The sequence below is a fragment of the Schistocerca nitens genome, chromosome 1, assembly GCF_023898315.1.
Source record: "Schistocerca nitens isolate TAMUIC-IGC-003100 chromosome 1, iqSchNite1.1, whole genome shotgun sequence".
Classification (NCBI taxonomy): Eukaryota; Metazoa; Arthropoda; class Insecta; order Orthoptera; family Acrididae; genus Schistocerca; species Schistocerca nitens.
The window spans coordinates 1,124,447,721-1,124,475,341 of NC_064614.1; the positions used below are offsets into that span (position 1 = coordinate 1,124,447,721).

At 39.1% G+C, this 27,621-nt stretch overlaps 1 protein-coding gene across 1 annotated transcript in view; it reads left to right on the plus strand.

Annotated features, from left to right (window-relative positions):
* LOC126199248 (DNA polymerase theta-like) overlaps window positions 1-27,621 on the plus strand; it is a 363,755-nt gene that overhangs the window by 86,513 nt on the left and 249,621 nt on the right. The window contains exons 5-9 of the mRNA XM_049936047.1: window positions 10,047-10,175; window positions 11,015-11,216; window positions 11,296-11,428; window positions 23,376-23,528; window positions 23,615-23,827. Coding sequence (XP_049792004.1) covers window positions 10,047-10,175; window positions 11,015-11,216; window positions 11,296-11,428; window positions 23,376-23,528; window positions 23,615-23,827 — 830 coding nt within the window. The remainder of the gene's footprint in view (window positions 1-10,046; window positions 10,176-11,014; window positions 11,217-11,295; window positions 11,429-23,375; window positions 23,529-23,614; window positions 23,828-27,621) is intronic.

Genomic DNA, 27,621 nt, shown 5'->3' on the forward strand with positions numbered 1-27,621 from the left:
CTTTGGGCGAGAGATTCTTGAAAAATGTAAACTCAAATTAAGTAAGGGGTCAATGCTGTAGAGTACTCTTTGTAAAACCGAACTGGGATTCCATTTGGACCTGGTGATTTATTTGTTTTCATCTCATTCAGTTGTTTCTATACACCAGGGATACTTATTACTGTGTCGTCTATACGGGGTCAGTTCAGTAGTCAAACAATGATATGTTTCTATGATTCTCCTGTGCTAATGATTTATTAAATATGGAATTTAAAATGTTGGCTTGTGTATTGCTATCTTCAACTGTCCCACGAGACTGGTCAACAAGTGTTTAAGTGTTTGACTGGTAGCCTTATACCCGCTTAGCGCCGGCCGGTGTGGCCAAGCGGTTCTAGGCGCTTCAGTCTGGAACCGCGTGATCGCTACGGTCGCAGGTTCGAATCCTGCCTCGGGCATGGATGTGTGTGATGTCCTTAGGTTAGTTAGGTTTAAGTAGTTCTAAGTTCTAGGGGACTGATGACCACAGATGTTAAGTCCCATAGTGCTCAGAGCCATACCCACTTAGCAATTTTACATTGGACAAGATGTTTTGCTAAGGTATGATGGTGCTAGTTGTTGTATGCTTCACTCATAGATCTTTCCACAGATACGCGTAACTCTACTAACCTTTGCCTGTTGTCATTACGCACACTCTTTTGAACCAAGAATGCAACAGCCCGTGCTTCCTCAGCATTTTCCAAATTTCATTGTTAAACCATAGTGGGTCTTTTCCATTCTTAATCCTACTTGGCACCTAGTTCTACACCCTGTGCTTCATAATCTGTTTAAACTTTGATCATAATTTCTATACATTCATCTTATTGGAACTAAGTGATGTCAAGTCACTGTGTGAGGTGCTAACAACTGCTTATCTGCTCCTTTTAGCAGAAACACTCTCCTAGTCTTCTTGAATGATTTATTTACTTTTGTAACAATAGTTGCTACAGTGACATCATGATCACTGCTCCCTGTCCCCATAGTGATGCTATCGATAAGGTCCAGTCTGTCTGAAGCTACGAGATCTAAGGTATTTTCATTGTGTGTGGTCTGTCAAAGTAGCTGCTCAAGGCATTTTTCAGATAATATGCACTTTACAAGACTGTCTCTCTGTAACCCCACAATGAATCTATTAGACATCCCAGTCTGTACTCTGTAGGTTAAAGTTGTCTCCAATTAGTATTGCAGGAACTGGGTATTTGTGTGCTGGTGAATGTACGAGGTGTGGCTAGAAAAAAACCGGACTAGTACTGGTGAAACAATAAAATGAATGCAATAAGGCTGAAAGTCGCGTGGCCTGTCACATGACTCTCGATCCGCCTACTGCTCGAGTTTCATCTGCCTCCTGCACTCAGTCTGCCCATGGCGTCTGTTTTAAGTAGTTGACGTTTTGTCTGTGCGTCGGAAAATGTTGAGTGTACAGAAAGAACAGCGTGTTAACATCAAATTTTGTTTCAAACTAGGAAAATCTGCAAGTGAAACGTTTGTAATGTTACAACAAGTGTACGGCGATGATTGTTTATCGCGAACACAAGTGTTTGAGTGGTTTAAACGATTTAAAGATGGCCGCGAAGACACCAGTGATGACACTCGCACTGGCAGACCATTGTCAGCAAAAACTGATGCAAACATTGAAAAAATCGGTAAACTTGTTCGACACTTTCCTTGTCAACTCCTGTTAACTCAGACACTGCTCTGATTGTTAAACGGCGATCTTGTCGAACAAGTTTACCGATTTTTTCAATGTTTGCATCAGTTTTTGCTGACAATGGTCTGCCAGTGCGAGTGTCATCACTGGTGTCTTCGCGGCCATCTTTAAATCGTTTAAACCACTCAAACACTTGTGTTCGCGATAAACAATCATCGCTGTACACTTGTTGTAACATTACAGACGTTTCACTTGCAGATTTTCCTAGTTTGAAACAAAATTTGATGTTAACACGCTGTTCTTTCTGTACACTCAACATTTTCCGACGCACAGACAAAACGTCAACTACTTAAAACAGACGCCACGGGCAGACTGAGTGCAGGAGGCAGATGACTTGAGCAGTAGGCAGAGCGAGAGTCACGTGACAGGCCACGCGACTTTCAGCCTTATTGCATTCGTTTTATTGTTTCACCAGTACTAGTCCGGTTTTTTTCTAGCCACACCTCGTAGACTTTCTTTGAATGACTAGCAGTTTCACAGCAGAATCAGTTGGCCAATAAAAATCCAGCAATTAACTTGGTTTCACCTAGACATGTTACGTGTGACCAGATAACTTTAGTGTCAACCTCAACTTTGACCTCAATAGAGACAATAATTTTGTCAACTGCAATAAACTCTCCCTCCCGTGGGCATGTAATCTGTGTTGACAATATACATTCATGATTCACTAAATATCGGAGAGTTTTCTACTTTGGGTTTCAGCCAGCTCTTGGTCCCAAGAATAACTTGAGCATGAGGACTCTCCAGGAGGGCAGTAAATACAGAAACTTTGTTACGAATACTTGACAATTTAGTGTTAAAATTCTGATAGTTTAAGTGTCTTTACTCTGAACACAGTCTGACTTGCTTTTCTGTGTATCAGCTAGTCAGTACCTCAAATTACTGCACAGTACCTCAAACTACGGCGTAGCCTGAGAAAACCTCTTGTAGAATCCACAAGTACTCTGCTACCAGAGTAGCTGTTTTCTTTGTGTCATGAATCCCTAACCTATCAAGGGCAGTCCTACAAATCTGTACCTGATAACGCGGGTCTGGAGATCCACAGCCATGACTCTCACAGATTTGACGAAGCCTTTGGTTGAGACTCCACTCGGCTTCAACCCAAGGGAACCTGATCAAGTCTCAGAACAAAGCTCTGCTTACACCCTGACGCAAGGTCAGCAGCCTTTACCACCTCCTCCAGCTGCCTGCATGAACTGAGGGTGGCCTCAGAACCCATGTGATAGGCATTGTAGGTGCCCAGAAGTGAGCCACAACTGTCAGATGACTTCACCCTGCACACTTGATAGCCACAGGCAAGGCCACCTCCACATCTTGGATGAGGCCTTCTGGCAGACAGACCTAGTACACACTGGCTATCTTTCCAGCCCTGAACTCTTACTAAGGAGCTCCATTACGTGCCTAAAATTGGAGCTTCCAATAACTAGCAGACCCCCGTCCTCGTGTGCCTGCTTGGACGCTACTGAATGAGTGGCCACCTGTTCTCTCACATTGATCATCCACCTCAAGCAATGCGAATGAATTACAATCAGTCACTCATCCCGCTGTGAGGCGGATCCACTGCATTGGGTATACTAGAAAATGCCTCAGCATCTGATCCTGTAGGTGAAACATACGACACATGGAGTGGCCCATGTGATTCACCAGATTCTCCGCCACCGCTACACCCTGAGGCAGCACCACGAGGCAACTAACAGCAGCCAAAACCACATTCGTCTGTTCACGAACTGCGGCCAGCTCCTCCTGTGTCTGCACACAGCATGGACGCATCCTTCCCATGATAGCAAGCCTAACTGAAGAAGTACACTATAAAAGCAGACAGAAACCTAGATACACAACTTGCTACTTTTCTGATGTGTCACTGATGGATGCTGATACCTTAATGAGCTGTGTAGTTGGCCGTTCAGAAGAAATGAAAACTGCACAAAAGACTGCCTGAATTTACACTTACAAATTGCAAGATTAAATGTCTTAAATAGAAAAACATGCACGAAATTTAAGAAATATTCTGCTGCTAAACATCGGATCCCCTACCAAGAAATCTCATACAACTGGTCACAGCACTGGACTTTGTATGACTCCACATTCCTGTCTGTACCTTCCAGAACTTCATTGACACACTTCCTATATGTCATGCATAGGTTCATACTCCAAAAGACGGTTATTCAGGCTTTTGAATTCAGAGCATATTTGAATTTTCTTTTCTTTTCATTTTTTCCATTTGCAACTGTTAAAATTACACTTTTGTATAGATCTTGTTTCACTATAAAATTCTTTCTGATTAACAAATTCTGTGTGCCAAGTATGAAATAGTGTAGACCTGCCACAACTCAGAGCTGAATTACTGGGTGGGCACAGTCAGCATTGTATAAATAGAGACATGACAATGCAAATTTACAAATCAGTTACTGAAATGTTTACATAGTTAAAACGTATAATTAGAAGTTGCAGGTATACAGATATTGAGGTGCAACATTATGTTTTGTAAATAGAAATAAAATGTTTGACATAAATCCAGTCATGACAAAAGTTGGTTTTATGTATAAAATTTTACACGACGTAATTGGTAAACAGTTATTTCCATAAAACCTTAATTTTTGTTATAATTACTTAATTATTTTAATAACTAACATTTGTACAATGTCTTGTACAGAAGTGGTATGCTTTAGTTCAGTTGACTGTGCAATACATTATTGAACACAACTAAAATTACTATATCATATTGCATGAATTTACAGGAGATTAATTTTCCATAAAAAAAATTGCATTGTAAAAATCCAAATAATAAACTTTTAATTAATTATGAACTCATACAATATTAAATAAAGCAGTATGTAAAATGAGGGAAAGGCAAACACTGACCTATAGCAGAGTACAGGAACAGGTAAAAGAAAGTAGCATTTACACTAGCGTTCAAGCACTGTGTTTCTAGCAAAAGTACACACATTCACGCCGGCCGGAGTGGCCAAGTGGTTCTGGGTGCTACAGTCTGGAAACGCGCGACCGCTGCGGTCGCAGGTTCGAATCCTGCCTCGGTCATGGATGTGTGTGAGGTCCTTAGGTTAGTTAGGTTTAAGTAGTTCTAAGTTCTAGGGGACTGATGACCTCAGAAGTTAAGTCCCATAGTGCTCAGAGCCATTTTTGAACACACATTCACACAGTTCTTGAAAGCTAATGTGAATGTTTTTTTACGTTAACATATTTCTGTGTTCCACACATCAATCTTCTATGGGTAGGTGGCTGCCTTTATCTTATTTTACATGTTGCTCCATCCAGGTATTCCCATTGTTGTTAAAAATTAAATAAAGAATTGTAAACTGTAGATGTAATTCATTGCAGTTCTCACGGTTTTTGGTTAGCTCCTCCTTTTAACATTAGGGTTGACTGTTACACTAGTGTTTCATTACACTGTGCTATCTGATTCGACTGTAACCTCCTCATCACCAGTTTTGTAATCCAAAGTTTTGATCACTTTGTTGAATACACTGAAACACAAAATAAATGGTGTGTAATTCATAAGAATTCTGATTGTGTGACTTTGTCATGACAACAGATGAATCAGTTGCCAGTAGCACAACTTGAATTACAGTTGCGGAAATCACTCGTAGGCGAGGCTTAAATTAGTCACTTGCTGAATGGTATCATTGTTCGCTGAAGTAGAAGTAGATGGACAGTGCTGCACTTAGATCCCAAGGAGTCTCAGTCATAAAACTGGCAGTCCGATGAATAATCTGCATAGCCTTGAGTCATCATCAGTACTTCAGTCATTTGTGTGTGCATGTATTTGCTGACAGAACTGGGACTGCACATGTGGCCTCTTGGCTGTAAATCAGCCAGTGGATGGGCTCACTTGACCTGCCACTTGGAGATTCTGTGTTATTCCCTGCTGACAGTGACCTCGCCGGACACAGTTGTAGAACGGCATATTGATAGTAGGGCATTATCCATCGATATATCCAGTGGGATTAGAAGAATGTTATCGATTACAATTGCTTGAATGATAAGCTCATTGAAAGGTACAGTAGAGTCCCGTTAATCTGATCTAATTGGGACTGGACCTTGTTCAGATTACCGATTTGTTTGGATTTACGGTGACGAGTTTCTAGAACGAAGTATACCAAGCAGATAAGTAGGTACACCATGGTAACAGATGGGAACAAGTGTGGGAACAGTGGCTCACCCTCACTCCCTGCCCTTGTTGTTGTGCATTGTTGAGACCTTTGTAGCATCTGAGGTCAGTGCACTGCCAGTTGGCTCGCAAAGCACTTGGTTATGTTAGTTATCGATCACTGGCACACGTAACAGTTGTATCGTATTCGTTCAGGTGTAGTGATGTACATATTTTTGTCATGAGTAAACAGAAACATACAACATTAACTGTCAAAGAAAAACTGACTGCTTTGAACCGCGCAGACAATTGTGAGAATGTATCTAAACTGTCCCTGTTCGACGGTTTTCTTAGGAAAATCATTTGTCTCCCCGTACAATCCTTTTGATTGATAGCGTGCCATCTTATCCCAGCACTGAGGAATTATGTGATGGAGAAATTGTGGCGAAGTTTTTGCCTCTGAATGTTACACCATTTCTACAGCTGATGGACCAGGGCATACTGCAAACATTAAAACTGATTTACAGAAAACAATTTTTAAGAATGCTGATACAAGATGGTAGCATTCCTTTAGTGGACAAAATAAAAAAGACCAGTGTGAAGGATGTTGCTTTTGGGCCACTGAGGCATGGTAGAATATTTCAGAAATACTCTGAGAAAATCGTGGAGAAAACTGTGGACATCCTTGAATTCCAGGACAACCTAGTTGAAAATGAAAGAGGAAAATCTACTACAAATGATACAGGCATGGATGTGAAGAAGCTAGTGAAGGAGATGTAGATGAGTGGATAGGGCGGATGGGGCATGTGTGGAGAACTTTGCTGATGCTGATTTAGATGCTGCTGTGACTCAAGACCAGGAAGAAGTGGACTGCTGTGACGGAAGTGACAATGAGCCTGAAAGCGACAATGGAGAGCTGGTGCCAAACAGTTATGCAGCAGAAGCCCTTGACCTCGCACTACATTATTTGGAGCAACAGCCCACTGCTACACCTGCTGATTTGATGTTTATGAGATGATGGCGCAACTATGTGTCATACAACAGACTGTTTTTGTTACGCCAAAAAACAATGGCTGAGTTTTTATCATCCAAAAAGTAGGGATAAAATGTCCTCTGTATTTTAGTAAGTTTGACAGCATTTCTTTCATTGTTATGCATTGTTTAAACCTAATATTTTCTTGCAAATTTGCTAATACATGTTTACTGTACTGTGTAAATTAAAATAGTGTGGATGTACAGCAGTTTACTGCACAGTTTTCCATACTTAGGCTAACATTTTTCATGTTTTGATTAACTGAACTTTCGGATTACTGGTGTTTGGATTAGCGAGACTCTGCTGTACTTTGTAAGTATGGAAATCACATTTTTAAAGTATGAATTTCCCTATATTCTTTGACTGCCATTCAGGATTACCTGATTTCGCATGTAAATGTAATGTAAGCAAAAAGGGGTTAGTGAGACAGAAAGAAAATTGACAAGAATAAACAATGTATAACATCAGAAGGATAGTTTGAAAATTGGACACCGAAGCTAAACTATTGCTCTCAAAGCACATGAGGAAAGAATAAAATGTATAACAGAAATTCTTATGTGAAAGAAACTATGATTCAAGAGTGACTGATATATCCCTTTAATTTTTCAACCTTGTTTGATACATATATGCATGATTTGTGGGCTGCTATTTCTCTATCTGAATCATCTTTCATCTTGACTGAACAGGTACTGCTGTTTCATAGTGTGCAGCGGGCACAATATCTTGGCGATTACACATGTTGCCATTGTTATGTGTGTTGACAAACTGAGTTCCAGGAGCGCTTGGGCGAGTCATACACATTCCCTGCCCCCCATCTCCCCGCAAGCCCATCCCTCTGTGGTCTGCTCCCAATACTGCTTTGCCTTGGTACAAGGGAGGTGAGGGGGTACACTTGAGCTGCTGGAATCTTGAGAACAATTCCCAGGAACTTTTTAAAGTACATTTGCAACTGGCCAGTCATTTTAACTTCAGGACCCGTGACTGGATTGGTGGTGTTACCTGGGTGGCACCCAATTTCGCCCCTAGGAAGGCTACATGTTGTCAGACATTAAAATTTTTGTGTCTCATTGACAAACCATCACTGGAGGCTTCTTGCAATACTGTCTGAAGGATGATGACACTTACAGGAAGATCAGTGCTGACTCCACCAAGAATGTGGAGAAGATAATGATCACACTTCTTAAGGACTTGGGGTTACCAGAAGGGGCCATCAAGAAATTGTTACCAAAAGAGATTGTACTGCCAAGACCTTACAGGCCACACAAGGTCCACAAAGATGGGGTGCTGTTATGCCACATTGTCAGCAACATTAGGACTCCAACATATTTGCTGGCAAAATATGTGACAGAAATACTAAGCCCTTATGTGGGTAAATGCTTGCATCTGTGGATTTAGTGAAACACCTCAACAACTTCAGACTGAAGGACTTGAATATCATGGCAAGCTTTGATGGTTTTTTATTCAGCAGGGTGCCTCTGTGAGAATTACTAGAACTTATTGGTCAGAAATTTAATGTGAAGACTATTAACCTTTTGAGGCATGTCCTAAACTCCAAATATTTTCTGCTTAGTGGAAAGTACTATGAACAAACTGAGGGAGTCACAATGGGCAACTCACTCTTACCAGTGGTTGCAAATTTGTATGTGGACCATTTCGGCGCAGAAGCCCTGACATCATCCAAACAGAAAGCAACTTGCTTTTTCTATTACTTGGATGACATGGTCATCATCTGGCCCCATGGAAGGGACAAACTCCTTGACTTGCTAGAACATATAAACCAGATACATCCCAACATCAAATTTACTATGGAGACTGCAGAAGAATGAAGACTGCCAGTCCTGTCCTGAACTTCATGATCAACAGAAGAGCTGATTGCAGCAAGTGTGTATCAGAAGAAAATACGCACTGACCTATATTTGCACCCAGACAGCTGCTACCATCCTATCCATAGGGATGCAAAACACTAATACCCAGATGCAGACTGTCTGTACAAAGAACAGGAACACATCAGAATGGTTTTCTAAAAATTGGTCACTCAGAATGGCAGATTAAGTGTGCTCTTCATCCCACCACTACGCTACAACCTGTGGAGATGGGAGAAATTATGGAGGAACAGGTAGCTACAGACTCTATTGCTTTTGGGAAATGTCGGGCACATATTGAAAAAAGATCAACTAAGAACTGTCTTTTGCTCACCCAGTAAAACACGGGCATTATTGAGGAGCATCAAAGATAAACTCAGTCTACAGGAGGTTCAGGTATATCAGATCCCACCCCAATGTGGAACGACATATGTCGGACAACCACTGCATACTATTGAATATGAAAGCAGAGAACACCAGCAGCGCTTCCGGCTAATGGATCCCGACAAGTCAGTGGTCCAAGAGCACTCTTTGTCGCAGAATCATGCAACGGAATATGAATTTACCAGGATTTTAGCACAGACTTGAGATTACTGGGACAGTGTCATTAGAGAAGCCATTGAAATTCACACCAAGAACAATCGTATCAACTGAGACTGTGACTATAATCTCAGCAAGGCTTGGGAACCAGCACAGGGTTTAATTAAGATGACACTTAGCAAATACAGTGACCTGGCAATCAGGGCAGACAAGAGTAACTACGACGACACTACCTCAGATGCTGACACAACGCCTCCACTGCTGTCGATGTGCGCCCTTGAGTGTGGACTGCAGAGGGAGCACCTCACAAGGGGAGAGTACCTAAGTTGGCTGTGTGCCCCCAGAATCTCAGTTTGTCAGCACACCTGCTGATGGCATCATGTCTGATCACCGATATATTGTGCCTGCTGGACACTGTGAACCAGCAAGGCACACACAGTCTGTTCGGTCAATAAACACAATGGGAGAAACTGAAGCATAATGTCTTTCATCTTTTTATAATCTTCCCTCTTCCATTATTTCTTTGCTCCGGTACTAACTTAAAAACATATAAAAAGGCTTAAGATTCAACTGTGAGTCTATCAGTGTTTCAGTTTGGTAACAGTTCTATCCTAGTTGCTTCTTCGCGCAAAATTATTATTCTTTTGTGTCTGATTGTTTTCAGTTGGTCTCACTTGCAAATTTTAAGTACCAATTCAGTATTAAGGTAAAGCTTCAGTATTTTGTCATTAAATAATACACTATGGTGAAAGTACTTAATTTTTGTCTGTAATGTTATAGGCTTCTGGAGGATGGTCAAATCAAAGACCTAGGTGCAGTTGTGGTAGATGAGCTGCATTTAGTAGGGGATCCTTTTCGTGGTTATTTACTAGAATTGCTGCTCACAAAAATCCAGTATATGAATACTCGGTATGTATTTCTGCTTGCACTTGTGGTTTCATTTGTTAATGACATTGTCAAAGCCTTTTTAATTAGAAAATATTATGCAGTTTTCAAGGTTGCTTGGGTTCCTTGTGAAACTATGGTAATGTATCAACAATTCATGGACTACAGCAAAGTGACAAAGGCTTTGTCTACATTGGATCATAAAGATGTATAGAATTAGGGACTTGTTTGTTGTCTACTATCTATCAAATAACTTTATAACAAACTTTTGTTGTTAAAATAACAACTAGAATGAGTTATGGATTATATTAAAGTATCCTGTTATTTGATCAACATGTTGAAACTCAAAAAATAATTAAGAAACAAAAATTTTTTAAATTAGGAGACAAAATTGCTGGGCTTTACTTACATGGACACATTACAAGTAAAAAGAAAACAAAAGCCATACTGAGATTTAGAAACTGTTAGTTCTTTCCTCTGAGAGAAAAGAGTGATATTTTAGGGAATGTGGGAAAGACAATGCAAATCATCTATTTTTTTTAAATGTGAATTTTGGCAGTACTTGGAATTTAATCTGCCCAGTCATTCTGTCTGTTTGTTATTTTAGAGTTTTCTCAACTGAATTTTTTGTTTAAAGCACCAAAATTTGTACAGGTATACAGAAGGTGCAGTTGTTTAACTACTGTTTGTGGTGGTATTAATGGTGGTTATTTACCCTACTGATCATTTTATGCTTTACTTATATTATCAGAGCACTGAATACAGTTTTGTCAGTATGGAACAATTTTTATACCACAACAATGCAATTTCAAATAAATAGCTAATTTTTTATTTATTTTTTTAATTCTACTTCTGCCAAACAGTGAAAAGGGTGTATCTATTCAGATTGTTGGAATGTCAGCTACCTTGCCAAACCTTGACCTCTTAGCTAAATGGCTTAAAGCAGGTCTGTACAGAACAGATTTTCGACCTGTCCCTTTGCAGGAGTTTCTCAAAGTGGAATCACTTATATACGATAAAACTCTGAAGGTTCATAGAGTGCTGCAGCCTGAAGTGATAATACAGGTAAATAACATATGAAATACAATATTGGTCTCCTTAAAGTTTTTCACATTTTTACATTTGTATTTTATTTTTTGAATAGGACGACAGTGATCATGTCATCTACCTCTGCCTAGAAACTTTATTCGCAGGGCATTCTGTCCTAATATTTTGCCCAACTAAAAACTGGTGTGAAAGTCTGGCTCAACATATTGCAAAGGAATTCCAGACTCTTGGTATGTAAATCTATGTTACACATTATTTACTATTTAATGACTTGTGCTAGGCTAATAATCATTATTCACTAAGTTTTCTTTGAAACATTCCATTGGAAAGCTGTGTTTACACTGTAACCTTTGGCCATCTTCTCCGTATGAGTTGTTTGATTGAGATTTGTTTATAATTAGGAAACTATAGAGCAAAGTGCGGAATTGATGTTACGGGTTTGAAAGTTACATCTCTTCTGAATCAGTACTGCATATAATTTGTAAATGTGTTCTTGTTAAAAGGCTATTATGAAAACTGTAACTTTCATTGTTTTGTCATCATAATTATCCTAATATTGTCATTAATTATCAGATCATCATTTTAATAACAACAACAACAACAGTTATTATTATTATTATTATTATTATTATTATTAACTTTATTTGTAATGAAACTCTAATTTTGACCACAAAATATTTATCATTTCACAATTGTCAAAGGAAGTAAATGTAAAAGTAGAAGCACACAATGAGACGTTTATCTGCACCACAAACTGAGTACCGCAGAATTTGCACCTACCAGAGCACTGTGAATACAAAGTATCATGTCCAGTTCACGGTTACTAAGCTTAAGTACAAACTGGTTCATATGGAGCCATATAATGATAAAGAAAACAGGCACTGCCAGAGGGCACTGAGAGATTGTATATGATATTGTTGCCAAAGGAATACATGTTTTTCGTATTTACAAAAAATTGCAAGTGTATATTTTACAATCATATGTAAGCACACTTATGTATATGCCATTCACTTTATTGGCCCCGTTGGACCACATGAGTCATTACATGTTCAGTTTTACATTGAATGTTGTACTGTTCAGTTCTTGTGATCCACCCAATGCTGTTTCATTCTTTCCGATCATAATTCTCTTAACTTTTCTGAGATCTCCATAGTCCTTCTATGAGTCATTTCTGCTGATAAATTTGTGGTTCATAAGAAGAGATTAATTTCAACTTTGTTCTGTGCATCTGTTATCTGGACTCAGACTGCTTTACGAGATTTCTGAATTTCTTGGATCCATTGTCATCGTCTTCTTTCTAAGAGCTACAGCCTGCGAGAGAGAGACTGGAATCCTGTTTACAGTGAAACGGACTTAAATAAAAAAGTACAATACATTTTTAAATGAATTAAAGCTTTTCCCAAAAAATAATTAGAAACAGCCATGTAACAACTGACAAGAAGACATGGCTCACTGCATTAATAGAAACATCCTGCAGAACAAAGAGGACGCAATCTAATTCCCTCAAAACTTGTAAGGATCCAAAGAAACAGATGCACTGCAAACTTTATTGTAGCATTCTAAAGAATGTAATAAATCAATCTAAGAGCTTGTGCTTAAAAACTGAAATTGATAGATCAGAGAACAAAATAAAAACAATTTGCAATGTGATAAAGAGGGAAACTGACAGAAAAATAGGAAACATGGCACAGATAGAAATTGAACAATGTGACAACATTATAAAGAAACCTGAAATAGTTGCAGAAATATTGAACAAACATTTTTTGATAGCATTAGAGAAGGCTGGCAGTAGGCAGTAAAGGATCTGTGGACAAGTTACAGAAATATTGGACAAACATTTTTGACAGCATTAGAGAAGGCTGGCAGTAAAGGATCTGTGGACAAAGCAATGGCTCTTTGACAGCAAGCTATCAGCAGCAGAACCCCAGAGATATCCTTACGTAAATGACTAACTAAGTCATTAAAAGTAAAAAGTCTGTTGACATGGTTAGTACTTCTAGCAAAATATTGAAGTATTGTTATTAGTGTATAAGTCCCTTCTTATGCAACATTGTCAATACACCTATCCAAGAAGGCATTGTCCCTGACAGAATAAAGCTTGCGGAAGTGATACCTGTCTTTAAAAAAAAGGTGATAAAAATAAAATCACAAACTGCTGCTCAATCTCCATTTTAACTATTTTTTCAAAAATTCTAAGTCATGCACAGATTGATTGTTGATTGTCTCAGCTGCCAGAATACCCTCAACTGTAGTCAGTTTGGATTTTGTGATGGTTTTTGCACTGAACTAGCAATATCCTCTTTTAACAATCAATTTCTTAGTCATATCTAAAGAATGGAAAGCAGGCTGTAATGCTGAATGGCTCATCCAGAGAATCTACTTCATCTGAGTGGGGCATCTTAAATTGCAGTGTGCCACAAGGCTCTGTTTTGGGTCCACTATTATTTCTTATTTTCATTAATGACCTCACTCTTTATTCTGATACAAAGAGTAAATTTATCCTGTTTTGCATGTGATACCACAGTTCTCATTTATGAATTGCCCAGAAACAATCTTGAACAAACTTCGAACTAAGAAAATTTTAAACTGGTTTTCTTCAAATGCAGATAAAACCCATTATATGACATTCCATACACCTTAAGGAAATATTGAAGAAATTAACATAAAGTGTAGAGATCAACTAGTAGAAAAAAGTTGAGGATTCAAAACTCCTGGGTGCATATATAGACAGCGGATGTTATTGGTCAGCCCACATTCTTCATCTTTTGAAAAGACTTAGCTCAGCAAAATTAGCATTGCAAATTATTACTTCTATGGCTGAAATAGATACCACTATGGATTACTGCTTTCATTCATTAATGATGTGTGTTGTTATTTTCTGGAGGAATCAACCTCTTGTTAAAAAAAAAAAAAAAAATTATCACTGAGGGGAAAAAAACGGTCAGAATAATGAGTGGTGTCCATCATAGACATTATTATAGGTACTTGTTTTTTCCTTGTTGATCTTTGTCTGTATTAATTATTCTCTGTACAAAGACAACAACAGATATCATGACTACAACACAATCATCAAAAAACAGTTTGCATATTGAATTGAAAAGTCTAAATCTAGTCCAAAAAGGAGTTTATTACTCCAGCATTAACCTGATTAATGCACTCCCACTGCATATCAAATGCTTTCATAAGTAACTGCCAAAATTCAAACAAATTCTGAAAGCGTACCTAACAGAGAAATCTTTTTATACAGTCAATGAATTTTTGATAGAAAATGACCACCACCACTAAACTTAATTGTTTTACAAATAATTATTTTGAGCACTTTCATAGACATTCAAAAATCTGGCTTTTGGCATTCATGTATTTATTTATTTATTTATTGTAATACCTAGCTTAACTTTGATTCCTGTATATATTACTGATTGTTTCTTAGTGTAACACAATTTACTCTTAATTGGGTGTATGTTTTAGATTGATATTTTATTTACATTGTGTCTCTTATTGTATGTATGTAAGTTGCACATAAACTATGTACAATTTGACTCATTCCGTATCCTTGTGATTTGTTTGCTACTTGGGTGTGCAGAACGTGAAATAAAATAAATAAGATTTCTCATTACAAGTTATTGTAAATTTCTGTTTCGTTGCATTCACAAAATGTGAAAGAAACAAGAGATTATGTTCTTCTTTACTGTGCTGGTGATCGGGTCAGTGTCTCAATACACAGTTTCGTTGGACAGGTTTTTCCAGGCGCCTGCAATGTGGAATTTTTTGTTTATGCAGGTCTTAATGATTATTTTCCTGTTTTGAGGAGCTTTCATTTTTATTTGGAAACAAGATTTTGCAAAATTAAGTGGCTTCCAGGAGAGTTACAGTTTTTATATTGTTGGACTGTAGTAGTAATAATAAACAAATACAACAGCATCAACACCCATCAATTTTCCAAATATTTTTAGGGGCTAGAAAAGCAGGAACTGTTATTTTCTCATTTTACAGTTCTCCCATTATTTTATGTTTCCCATGTGGAGTTATGCTTTCTGAATAATTTCAAGTGTTACCAACACTATTACACATAGCCTTCATCCTTTAAGTTTTGCTATCCTCCTCAAACATTTTTGTGCATTTATTTTGTAAGTCTTCACTCCTCCAGCTCCTTTGTAGAGGTCAATCATGTTTTGCATCCATTTGTGTATATATATACATATTTAAATATGTCTGCTTGTGTCTGTATATGTGTGGATGGATAGGTGTGTGTGTGTGTTTGCGAGTGTATACCTGTCCTTTTTTTCCCCCTAAGGTAAGTCTTTCCGCTCCCGGGATTGGAATGACTCCTTACCCTCTCCCTTAAAACCCACATCCTTTCAACTTTCCCTCTCCTTCCCTCTTTCCTGACGAAGCAACCAGGGGTTGCGAAAGCTCGAAATTTTGTGTGTTTGTTTTTTATTGTGCCTATCTACCACCGCTTTCCCGTTTGGTAAGTCATGGAATCTCTGTTTTTAAAATAAATAAATATATATAAATGATATGAATATAATAGAGGGAAACATTCCACGTGGGAAAAATATATCTAAAATCAAAGATGCTGTGACTTAGCAAACGAAGCGCTGGCAGGTCGATAGACACACAAACTAACACAAACAAACACACAAAATTCAAGCTTTCCCAACAAACTGTTGCCTCATCAGGAAAGAGGGAAGGAGAGGGAAAGACGAAAGGATGTGGGATTTAAGGGAGAGGGTAAGGAGTCATTCCAATCCCTGGAGCGGAAAGACTTACCTTAGGGGGAAAAAGGACGGGTATACACTCGCGCACACACACACATATCCATCCACACACATATATATGTGTTTGTGTGTGTTTTGTCATCTGTCTCCTGTGTTATTAGGTATAACTTTCCTTAATATCTTCATTCTTTCCCATATTATTTCAGTCAAAGATTGGTTTTATGTATCCCATTTCTGCTCTAAAATTTGTTCTGACTACTCACTACTATTGCAGCACTTAATTTTGACTGGCATCTCATTTTTAAAATGTGTCCTGCTTCGTGGATATAGAGAGAGATTTCTTTCTGGCAAGGAGAGTAATGAATTTTTACATGTTCACTGTAATAATAGAGCGCAGCTCGTAAGCCTCACATATACTTGCTCACTGAATACAGCAGTCTTGGTATTAGCTTTCTGTGTTGAATTTTTTCATGTAAGATTTGTGCATAATTTGGAAAATTTATGTTGTGGAATGATATAGGAGTTGAGTTTGATTGACCACTGCAATTGAAGATATTTTGCGTGTGTACAAACTGTCAGCAACCCATGTAAGTAGGTATATGATCAATCGAGACATAATGTTATGAAAAGGATAGATTGCTGTTCACTACATAGAAGAGGCATTGTGTCACAGATAGGCACAATGAGAAGGTTACTAAACATTTAAGCTTTTGGGAAAAAGCCCATCTTTGAAAATACAAAGTACACAAGCATTCTCACAAGCACAACTCACACATGAATGACCACTGTGTCCAGCTGTTGTGGCCTTATTGCAGACAGGATCTGTGTCTGATGGGGGCAACAGTCCAGGATGCGTCCTAGTCTTCTACCTACCTTCCATCTTTCTTGCTCCCACTCCAGCACTATACATGTCTTCCTTCCACCAACACATCCAAGACACTCTGCTCCTTCCCCCTCCCTCCTGCTCCTGTACCCGTGTAGCCCCCCCGCCCCCTCCCAGCACAGCATCCTGACTTTGCACTTAGGAGCCCTAACCTGTCCCCAAACATGTCTGTGCATGCTCTCACAGGCAGCACAACTACTTCCCCTACTCCTACCCCACTATTTCTTCTCTGCCCTGCCCCAAGCCTTCTCCTTAACTCCCTCCACACCCCATTGAATGATGATCACATCAGTTGGTGTTCCTGTCAGCAGTCAGGCCACAGTGGTCAGAGACAGTGGCTCTGTGTGTGTGTGTGTGTGTGTGTGTGTGTGTGTGTGTGTGTGTGTTTCTATTTTCATAGGAGGCCCATTGGCCGACAAAAGCTTGAATGTTTTGTAGTCTTTCCATTATGTGTATGTTACTCATTGTCTCCTCTATGTGGTAAGTAGCAGTCTATCCTTTTCACAATATCGTTGTTATTCCATCCTGGACTTTGAAATGTTCATATGTGTGTGAATTTCTAAGGGTCCAAACTGCTGAGTTCATCGGTCCCTAGGCTTACACACTATTTAAATTAACTTAACTTATGCTAAGAGCAAAACACACACACACACACACACACACACACACACACACACACACACACGAGGGAAGGCTCGAACCTCTGGCGGGAGGGGCTGCGCAGTCCATGATATTGCGCCTCAAACCGCTCGGCCACTCCGTGCAGCCCTGGACTTTCCACAGTTAAATCTAGATATAATTTATACTGACATGTGTCCATCAAGAAATACAAAGCATAGCTGATGTTGATTTACTCTACTCCATATTCTGGACATTATATAAAAACAAACTGCCATTGAATCTTTCATCAGTTCAGATACGTGACGTTTCCTTGTAACATTAATACAGTAGCTTTATTCTTCATGGAGTTTATATTGAGCCAGATCTATACATGAAACACAAAGCAACTTATGTTTAGTCACAAAATGGAAGTTAATGGTTTTACAAACATGTCATCTTAAAATAGATATTCATGTTCTTTCATTCCTTATATATGTGTTAAGTGCCTGGCCTTATCTTACCAAGCAAAGTGGTCCCATAGTTGAAAGTGGGCTTGCATTCCAGAGGACAGTGATTTAAATCCTCTTCCAACGAAACATTTTCTATGGCTCTCTATATTTCTTAAGGTAAATACCGAGATGGTCGATCCTAATGCAAATAATTAATTCCCACGGTATAAGGGTCATTTCAAAACTCCTGAACACTGTGCATGTGTGACCATTATGGTGGCATGATAAAAGTTGAAATACATGTCAGCAAGACTCTAGGCAGGTTAGTCGTTTATATGTTTGCTGGTATGCATGGCTGTCATGAGTAATTCACTTTTAAAATGGAAGGTGACCAACATCCCTTCATCAAAATCGAATCCATACTTGGAAAGAACTTGACATAAATTTACAACCCTTTGAAACAGGTGGGTCAGAATAGTATAGTGGATCATAGCACAGAACAATGGTGGCTTGCTCATTTCCTTGAAGGCCGGTAACTGCAGAGGATAACCCAAGAAGTGGAAGGCTGTCAACAGCAGGTTATTGTTAATGACATTTTGAGAGAGGATTGAAAAGAAAATGTGTCTTATGAGTCCACAATGTCCATCTATTCAGTTCTCAGAATCATAAGTGAAAAGCTAAAGATGAAAAAATTCGCTACAAGATGGGTTCCACATGATCTGACTGAAAATCAGAAAGCAGGTCGCAAAAGAATCACAGGAGAATTGCTTCAACATTATCAAACAGAAAGAGAACATATTCTGAAAAGTATTATTGCACTTGTTGAAACCTGGATATGAGATTTTGAGCCAGAAATGAAGTCTCAGTCATCACAATGGAAAAGTTCTCTGTCTCCATGCCCAAAAAAATTCTGTAGCCAACAGTCAAAGGTGAAACTGTTCGTGATCTTTGTGTATGACATGTGTACTATCATAGCTACAAATAGAGCCACAGGGGACATCTGTAACTGGTGTTTAATACAAGCTGTTTCTGCAAAGTGTTTTGCACCCGAAAATTTGTCAAAGAAGGTGTAACAGGCTAGCAGCTGGTGTCCTCATTCTGCCCTATCAGTGAGAGAAATGCTAGACAAATATAGAAGAGAAATACTTCCCCATCCACCATATAGTCCTAATATGAGCTCACCAGAATTTCTTTTGTTTCCCAAATTGAAGGAACAACTACATCAAAAATGTTTCGATACAATTGATGACCTGAGTAATCAGACAGCTCAACAATGAAGGTGTCCTGTATGGAATACAGAAGTTGTCAAAACATTGGGAAGCTGTCATAAGCAAAAACTGAGATTATGGTGAATGTCTGCAAATGTATTTTCTAAAAGAAATTTTCTTCAATTCTATCTTACAGTGTGCAGAACCTCTGAAATGACCCCCTTATGAAACTACCAAAATATTATCTTTATTAATCTACGAAAATGTTTGTATTAATGAGCTGTCCATTGTGGTGATGAACTTTATCAATTCTTGAATATTATTGCCTGAGGCAGACTTTTTGTCATTTTGAGTTCATCTTTTAATCTCTGGAGTAGTACATATTTCTCATGTTTAGTTTTGAATGTCACTAAATTTACAAGCCTTTCTCTGATAAACATTCTGCTTCTATTGAACAATAAATTTCTCTGTGTGTCATTTTTTAAGCTTGGGTGGTGTGCCTCATTTTAAGTATTTAATTTAGTTTTATCCATTGCTGTCAGTGTGCTTCCATGACTGTATTACTTTCATAAAATAAAAAGCAATCTGCCTTCAGTCACAAACTGTGATTGTGAAATAAAATCACGAATTATGACTGAATGTCTTTTGTTTTGAATTTTGAATTTTTAAGCCAACTACAAGTTTTGTACGACGTAGTATCACATAACTGCTGTACAGTTCCAAGATACGAAAATTCTCAGTTCACATCAACAGCTATCTCAATACAAAACATACTACCTTTCAACCACTTTCAAATGCAAAAGTTTCTTGAGTAACATACAACACCTTTACTCTTTGTATCTCCACAGAGACTACACATCTTTAGCTCCCTTGAGAATTCACCTCTGTGATGTGGGGGAGTTGGGAAAGCAAGTGCATGTATCAGTTGCACTTATGTATTACAATGGATCCCTGGCTGAATGCACATTTCTCTGCCTGAAGTCTATACTCCAGAAATGCTCACTCTCACATAACTTTTTTTATTCTAGGTGATCCTTCGAAACTTCTTTTCTAAAGTAACAATTTTGTTCACTTGTGTTCCACTTAGAATTTGTGGCACCTGTGTAGTACCCGTCCTATCAAAAACGTGGAAAATAAAATATTCAAAGGTATACTCTATATTTAGAGTGCATTTTTCATATGATTTATAATGCTCATATGCCAATAGAAAATTTTTATTATATTTTTTTTTATTTATTGTCTACTCATTTGGTCATGTACATTTCAGTGTACTTTATGTATCGGGCATCTTGAACCTAAGAGCATACTATGTTTTTTTACGTGTGAACATTCTGTTTCATTGGTTTAAAGAAATTCATTTATGCAATTATATAAAATGCTAGTTTCAGATTTAATTTACAAATTATAATATATTGTGACTAATCAATATTACAAAATGTTTTACAGATCTAAAGGATCTACCTAAGGAAGTTAATATTAGACCCCCTCTGAACTTTGTAACTTTTTGGTATTAACCATCATCATCATCATCATCATCATCGTCGCCATTATCATTTTGAGCAATTTCCAGTCCTAGGCTGGGTCTGCCTGTTTAGAACATAAGCCTATCCATCTGATCCTGTTTTCCCACCATCTTTCTGTGTTCGTTCTTGTCCAGTTATCACAACTTTTTTTCAATACTCCCTTCCACGCTTTTTAGCCTTCTATTCCGTGTTCTTCGTCTTAGTCATTAGCTTCACATCTGCATTTCATATATCTACTTGGAACTCCTCTTGCTTTCATTCTCTGTAAGTGCACATACCATCTTAGCTGTAATGTTTCTATCCTGCTCTGCAAGAGTTCCTCTTTTGCTGTTTCCCTTATCCTTTCATTTGTCATCCTTTCTCCACTTGTTACTCCTATCCTACATTTCAGGAATTTAATTTCATATGCATGTAATCTGTTTACATCTCTCTTCTTCATTTCCCATGTTTCAGATTCATAGGTCAATATTGGGATGTAATAACTTCTATATATTACTTCTTTGCTTTTTTTTTAACGTATTGTTTTCAAAACCAGGCTCTCAACACTTCATGGGAATGTTTCTATCTGTCTGCCATGTTCACTGATCTCTTTCTCATTTCTTCCATTACTTGACACTTTCCAGCTTCCTCAATTGTTCACCTCCAATCCTTATTCTTTCAGGTTATACAAGGAGAAATAAATTGCACAAAAAGAAATGATTTACATTAATTTTTATCTTTACTTCCTTTTTGCTTAATTGCCTGAAGTTGCAAGGTCATGCCACTAGGTATTCTTACCAGGTCTGTGTTGTTCTTTGGTATCAGATCGTTAACTACTGAGGGCTGTGTCTCCTAAAAGAATCCTTCCTGGTACTATGTTCCAAATGATCTTTAACTAATCTATCAGTGGGTTAGTTGCCACTCCATTTGTAGTGCACCCAGCATTACTGTTATTTTGGCCTTTTCATTGGTAGAACTTCTTACAGGAACATTGTTAATGCCCTTAACGGGTCAGCAGTAACATTTGATTACATATCAAAATAAACAGGCTTCTGATCTGTGTAGCCCGTATGGCCTAGCAAATAGTCATGCTGTTGTTTTAGACTAACTACATGACTCTGATACGTAACTGATTTTTTGTCAAACATCATGGGAAGTTGCTAAGCTAGTGTTATTCTACACTGTAATATAAGCCCCACCCTCTTCATCGTCCTCATGCAACAGCCACCACATGCTTTGAATTCCATGATGCATGCAGTTAGAAAATTCTTCGTCATCTCCAATGCCCTCGTCAGTCAATTTCTTGAGTAACTGGAAAGCTTTCATTGTGTTTCTCTCGTTCATACTGAACAACCTGCTTCTCTAGTCCATGGAACCTTCTCCACTTTCTGTGCCCTGAAAGTTTTTTTAATGTAGAACTGATGTTCTTTAATTTATTCATCTGATGCACATGCAAACATTCACTTCTTTGACATCAAATTTTCATCTTGTTCCACAAGTGTTTCTGCCCTCTGCTCCATGAATCACCGATAACTTAAAATTAGCACTGTATCGACTGTGTGAACCAATTGTGAACCATGAACTCTTGATCCACATTTCTCAACATATTCACAGCTGTCATTTGCATCCATTATAGGTTTCTGCAATTTGCAGTACTTACAGCAATGACAATATAACTAAACTGAATGACAACATTATGTTGTCATTTCTGGTTTCTTACAGCTAAATCGTCAGAAATCATACTTTGCATTAACGCCGTTGTGAACCTTGAAAATCAACAGTGCTGTAGAACAGTAGCAGCTAAGCACCATTGTTGGAGTTCATGTGTCAATAGTTGTGTCAAGTTTTAAGTGGTCTATGTGAACATATTTTTGTTAGCATTAACTTGTCTCCTGTAAAAACATATATTATTCTTGAGTATTTGTCCAATTTTAAAGTCACTTCAATTCTGGCTACAGTTGGATGTAGGTGAAATGCAGTTTAAGCACAGTAGATGTTCATTAAAAGCCAAGGTATGCAGTATACACTTCCAGGGTTGGCGGCCAAGTGAAATTTGATGCCCACTCGCCACTCCCCTCATCACATTTTTCTTAGTGCTCAGCCAACTGGAGCACTGTTTCCCCTCCTACCTTTCCAAAGTCTGTGCACAACCTCAATTGCGAAAGCTTGATCTGTAAATGTAACATGATCTCTATATTTAGCTACTATACAACATAAAATTGTTGCCCTCAGGAACAGTAGTTTAATCTATGAATGTAAGATGACCTTATATTTTTTGAATGAGAAATTTGGGAGAAACTCACCTTATACTTGAGAAAGTATGGTATATTACTCTTACATGTCATCAAAATATTCTTTTACTGTATAGGTGTGATGTAGATGTGTTCATACTTGTGTTTCAAACTTCTTTGCATCTGGAATAGATTGTATAGTATTAGGTTTGTTGACAGATTTACCCTGATACGATATGTTCCTTTTTGACACTTATTGATTATTCTGCTGTATTGTGCAGGTGACTGTCAATATCTAAAATTTGTTCATACTTTCCTTATTAATTTTACATCTATTGATGAACAGTGATGTCCCCATGATGTAATTATTGTCTATTTCTTTCCTCGTTTTTGTCAATCTGCAGTACTGGGACAATGTACTTTGTGTGTGTGTGTGTGTGTGTGTGTGTGTGTGTGTGTGTGTAAGACTCGGCTCTATGATGAAGAATTTACTCCCCCACTTTTCATAAATAATCAAAGATATTCCAAACTGTCTAATTTCAGTGCTTTGTGTAAGTAAATACTTCTTCTTTAATGATGACAGGTAATTCCAAACATGACATGGGATGCAAGCTCCGAAGCCAGCTTAATACGTCTGCTATAGTAGAAGCACTGGAGCAGCTGAAGAGGTGTCCTGTTGGCTTAGATACTGTGTTGCGGAAGACTGTATCGTTTGGTGTGGCTTTCCATCATGCAGGTTTGCTTCATACATTTATTGTGTCACTGAGAATTAATTGTAAATATGTCTTAGTTACTGTTTCTAATTACTGTCCTGATTTTCAGGTTTGACCTTAGATGAAAGGGATATAATTGAAGGTTTATTTCGTGGAGGAGTTATACGTGTTCTTGTTGCTACGTCTACTCTCTCATCAGGTGTCAACTTACCTGCCAGGCGAGTTATCATTAGGTCTCCATTATTTTGTGGTGAAGCCATAGGAATTCAAACATATCGCCAAATGATTGGAAGAGCTGGAAGACTGGGAAAGGACACAGAAGGTAGTAATTGTAGAGCACTCTTACCATTTAGAAACTGCATGTATTTTCACTACCTTTTGCTAATGGTGTTCTAATGGTAACTAGTTTTAATGAATTTTTCTGAGCATCGTTGTATTCATTATTGAAAATTTTTGCCTGCTAACTTATTCAATGATTGTTTTTAATAATCTGATGGCTCCAAGCATTAACATCATAAATCCAAAAATGGGCAAATTGATCTACAATGTTTGCCAGAATTGTTACTTCACTATTTTTCTCCTGTATAAAATTGTCTCTGTAACACTGATACTTAAGCAGCAGTAACAATCTTCAGAGTATCGTAGGTCATCTGAGGAACTCAGTTACTGATGAAAAGAATGGTACCACAATTGCATCCATAATTGTTGTTACTATGTTTGTACAGTTATCATCCTTAGTATTAAGTCGGGAGCCTTGTCATCTGAGTCACTTGTAGCTGATAGTAGCACTGCTCATTGTAGACATGGTCATCAATCTTAATGTAACCAATGATTTTGCATATAATAATAGTTGATAAAGAGCTGTATGAACAGGTTTTTTTAGTTCTCTACTTTAATAATTGGTATAAGTAATTGAGTTCTTGACTGATTATATACTCAAGTCGAAAATTAAAGGTAAAGATCATGGTTAATGTTCAAGTAATAAAAGAACAACATGCAAAAGGAGTAGGAACCCATTACTGTGGCTAAAAAATAGTACAATGGAAACCCCAAACAGAGGTTTGGCACATAAAGGCTGAAAGAGTGCTGAGATCCAAACTAGATTAATGAAGTCTGAATGCGATCCCTAGTTATTATGACTTTAATGTCATAATAAGTTAACCCAACGAAACAGGCAGTGTATTTTTTAGCTGTATCCAAGGTTCCCGGGTGTCCAGCCGGATCCGATCGTCGAAGTTCCATGATATTTCGGCGAATAACCCTTTCCGCCATCATCAGGTGGTGCTGATGGAATGATCTGTCTGTGCTGTGTCCATGGTTTTTATGTCCACGGGGTCCCAAGTCGTACCCCGGCGCAGACGGCCGGCGGGGTGCCGCATGGCAGGAGGGTTGGGGATAGCAGCAGCCACGCCGGGTGGTAGGCGCAGTTTATCTCCGTCTGCTATGGCGGAAGGATCTCGCATCCGCTCGCGCCATAGCTCCTTGATGGTGTTTGATAATGGTTTCCAGGCCTTGCCAAGTTGAAAACCGGTGTCCCTGTTGATGAGGTTATCTGTTACTCTAATTTCTATGGCCTCCTTGTAGATACTGTCCCAGTAGTCACTTGTGGCCATCAGGATTTTTGTCTTTTCGAAAATCGCTGTGTGTCCGGTTTCAATGCATTGTTCTGCTAGGGCCGAATGGCTGGGTTGGGGTAAGGGGGTGTGACGTTCGTGTTCCTTGCATTGGTCCTCGACTGTGCGAACTGTTTGGCCAATGTAGGATTTGCCACAGCCGCATAGGATTTTGTATACGCCCGCTTTCTTAAGGCCTACGTCATCTTTTGCCGTTCCTAGTAGGTCCCGAATTTTTGCTGGTGGTCGGAAGACTGTGTCAATCTTGTGTCGCCTTAACAGTCTCCCTATTTTTGACGACACGTTGCCAGCAAACAGCAGAAAGGCCAGAGCTTGCTTCTCTTCTTTGGGTTGTTCTTCATCTCGGTTCTTGCTGCACTTCTGTTGTCAGAAGGCCCTTTGGATTTGGCGGTTGCCTTACCCATTCTTGCGGAACACGGTCTCCAGGTGTTTGAGTTCCGTTGGCAACTTCTGTTCATCAGAGATCGAATGTGCTCTATGTACCAAAGTGTTGAGCATTCTATTAAGCTGCGCCGGATGGTGGCAGCTGGAGACATGCAGGCACAGGTCAGTGTGTTTAGGCTTTCGGTACACACTGTGACCCAGTGAGCCATCAGACCTACGTTCCACTAGGACATCAAGAAAGGGTAGCTTTCCATCTTTCTCAGTCTCCATGGTAAACTGAATGTTACTTTGCACCGAATTCAGATGTTGTAGAAAACTCTGTAGCTGTTCCTGTCCATATGTCCAGGTGATGAACGTGTTGTCCAAGTAGCGAAAGAAGCATACAGGTTTCAGTTCGGCGGCTTCCAGTGCTTCCTCTTCGAAACTCTCCATGAACAGGTTGGCCATCACTGGGGAGAGCGGGCTCCCCATGGCTACTCCGTCGGTCTGCGCATAGTATTGACCATTGAAGACAAAGTACGTAGATGTTAACACGTGCATGAACAGTTGTGTTAGTTCAGGCCCGAATTTCTCTCTGATTAAGTGGAGAGAATCTTCCAGTGGGACACGTGTGAATAATGAGACGACATCGAAGCTGACCATGATGTCGGATTCTTGTACTGTCATCTCCTTCAGGCGGCCGATGAAGTCCGTCGAGTTCTGGATATGGTGCGCACATTTCCCCACATAAGGTCTTAACATGCCCGCCAAGTGCTGTGCCAAAAGATACGTCGGTGCCCCTATGTTGCTGACTATGGGTCGCATCCCTTCTTTGTGCATTTTTGGGAGACCATATATCCTTGTAGCTACCGCTGAATGTTGGCGAAGTCTTCTGATGTCCTTGTCCTCGAGCGCGCCATTTTTCAGCAAGGTGGCGGTGCTTTGTTCTATCTTCCACGTCGGGTCTGTGTTGATTTTCCAATATGCTGGATCGTCTAGCAATTGCAGCATCTTCTGTTCATAGTCGCGTCTCTCAAGGTTGACTGTGGCATTTCCTTTGTCGGCAGGAAGAACGACTATCTCGTTATTGTCTCTGAGGTCTCGTAGTGCTGCTCTTTCTGCTCCCGAGGTGTTGCTTCTGGTCAGTGTTGCCCTTGAAACAATCCGGCAAGTTTCCCTTCTGATTTCCTCTGCTTTGTCATCTGGTAAGCCACAGACTGCCTGTTCTACTGAAGAGATTATTTCACAAAGAAACAAGAAAAACAGTATGCAGCGAACTTTTGGAACAGTACAAGAATGGTGGTGATGAATTTCTTGGAAGAATTGTGACAGGTGATGAAACATGGCTCCATCATTTTTCACCAGAGACGAAGAGGCAATCAGTGGAGTGGCATCATGCAAATTCACCCAAGAAAACAAAATTCAAAACCACACCTTCTGCTGGAAAAGTTATGGCTATGATGTTTTTTGATTCAGAAGGACTCTTGCTTGCGGACATCATGCCAAGGGGAACCACCATAAATTCTGATGCAAATGTGACGACACTGAAGAAACTTCAAGCTCGAATGAGTTGTGTTCGACCACATCGGCAAAAGCAGGATGTTTTGCTGTTGCACGACAATGCACGGCCACATGTCAGTCAAAAAACCATGGAAGTGATCACAAAACTCAGATAGACAACACTGGAACACCCGCCTTACAGTCCTGACCTGGTTCCATGTGACTATCATCTCTTTGTGAAACTGGAAGACTCTCTTCATGGAACAAGGTTTGAAGATGATGACTCCCTTGTGTACGCTGTCAAACAGTGGCTCCAACAGGTTGGTCCAGAATTTTACCGTGCGGGTATACAGGCGCTGGTTCCAAGGTGGCGTAAGACAGTTGAGAGGGATGGAAATTACGTGGAGAAATGAAAATATTGTTCCTAAAGGATGTATCTACACACTGTAAAACTTTCAACCATGTAGAATAAAAGATGGGTTTTAAAAAAAATTGTGTGCATTTCTTTCGGAGTGACCCTCGTAGCAGACAGGGAGAATTCATCTGTCGATAGATGGAAAATTTTAGCAGAAAACAGATCTAAAATGTGACCAAATCAATAAGAAAAATTTAAAGACTG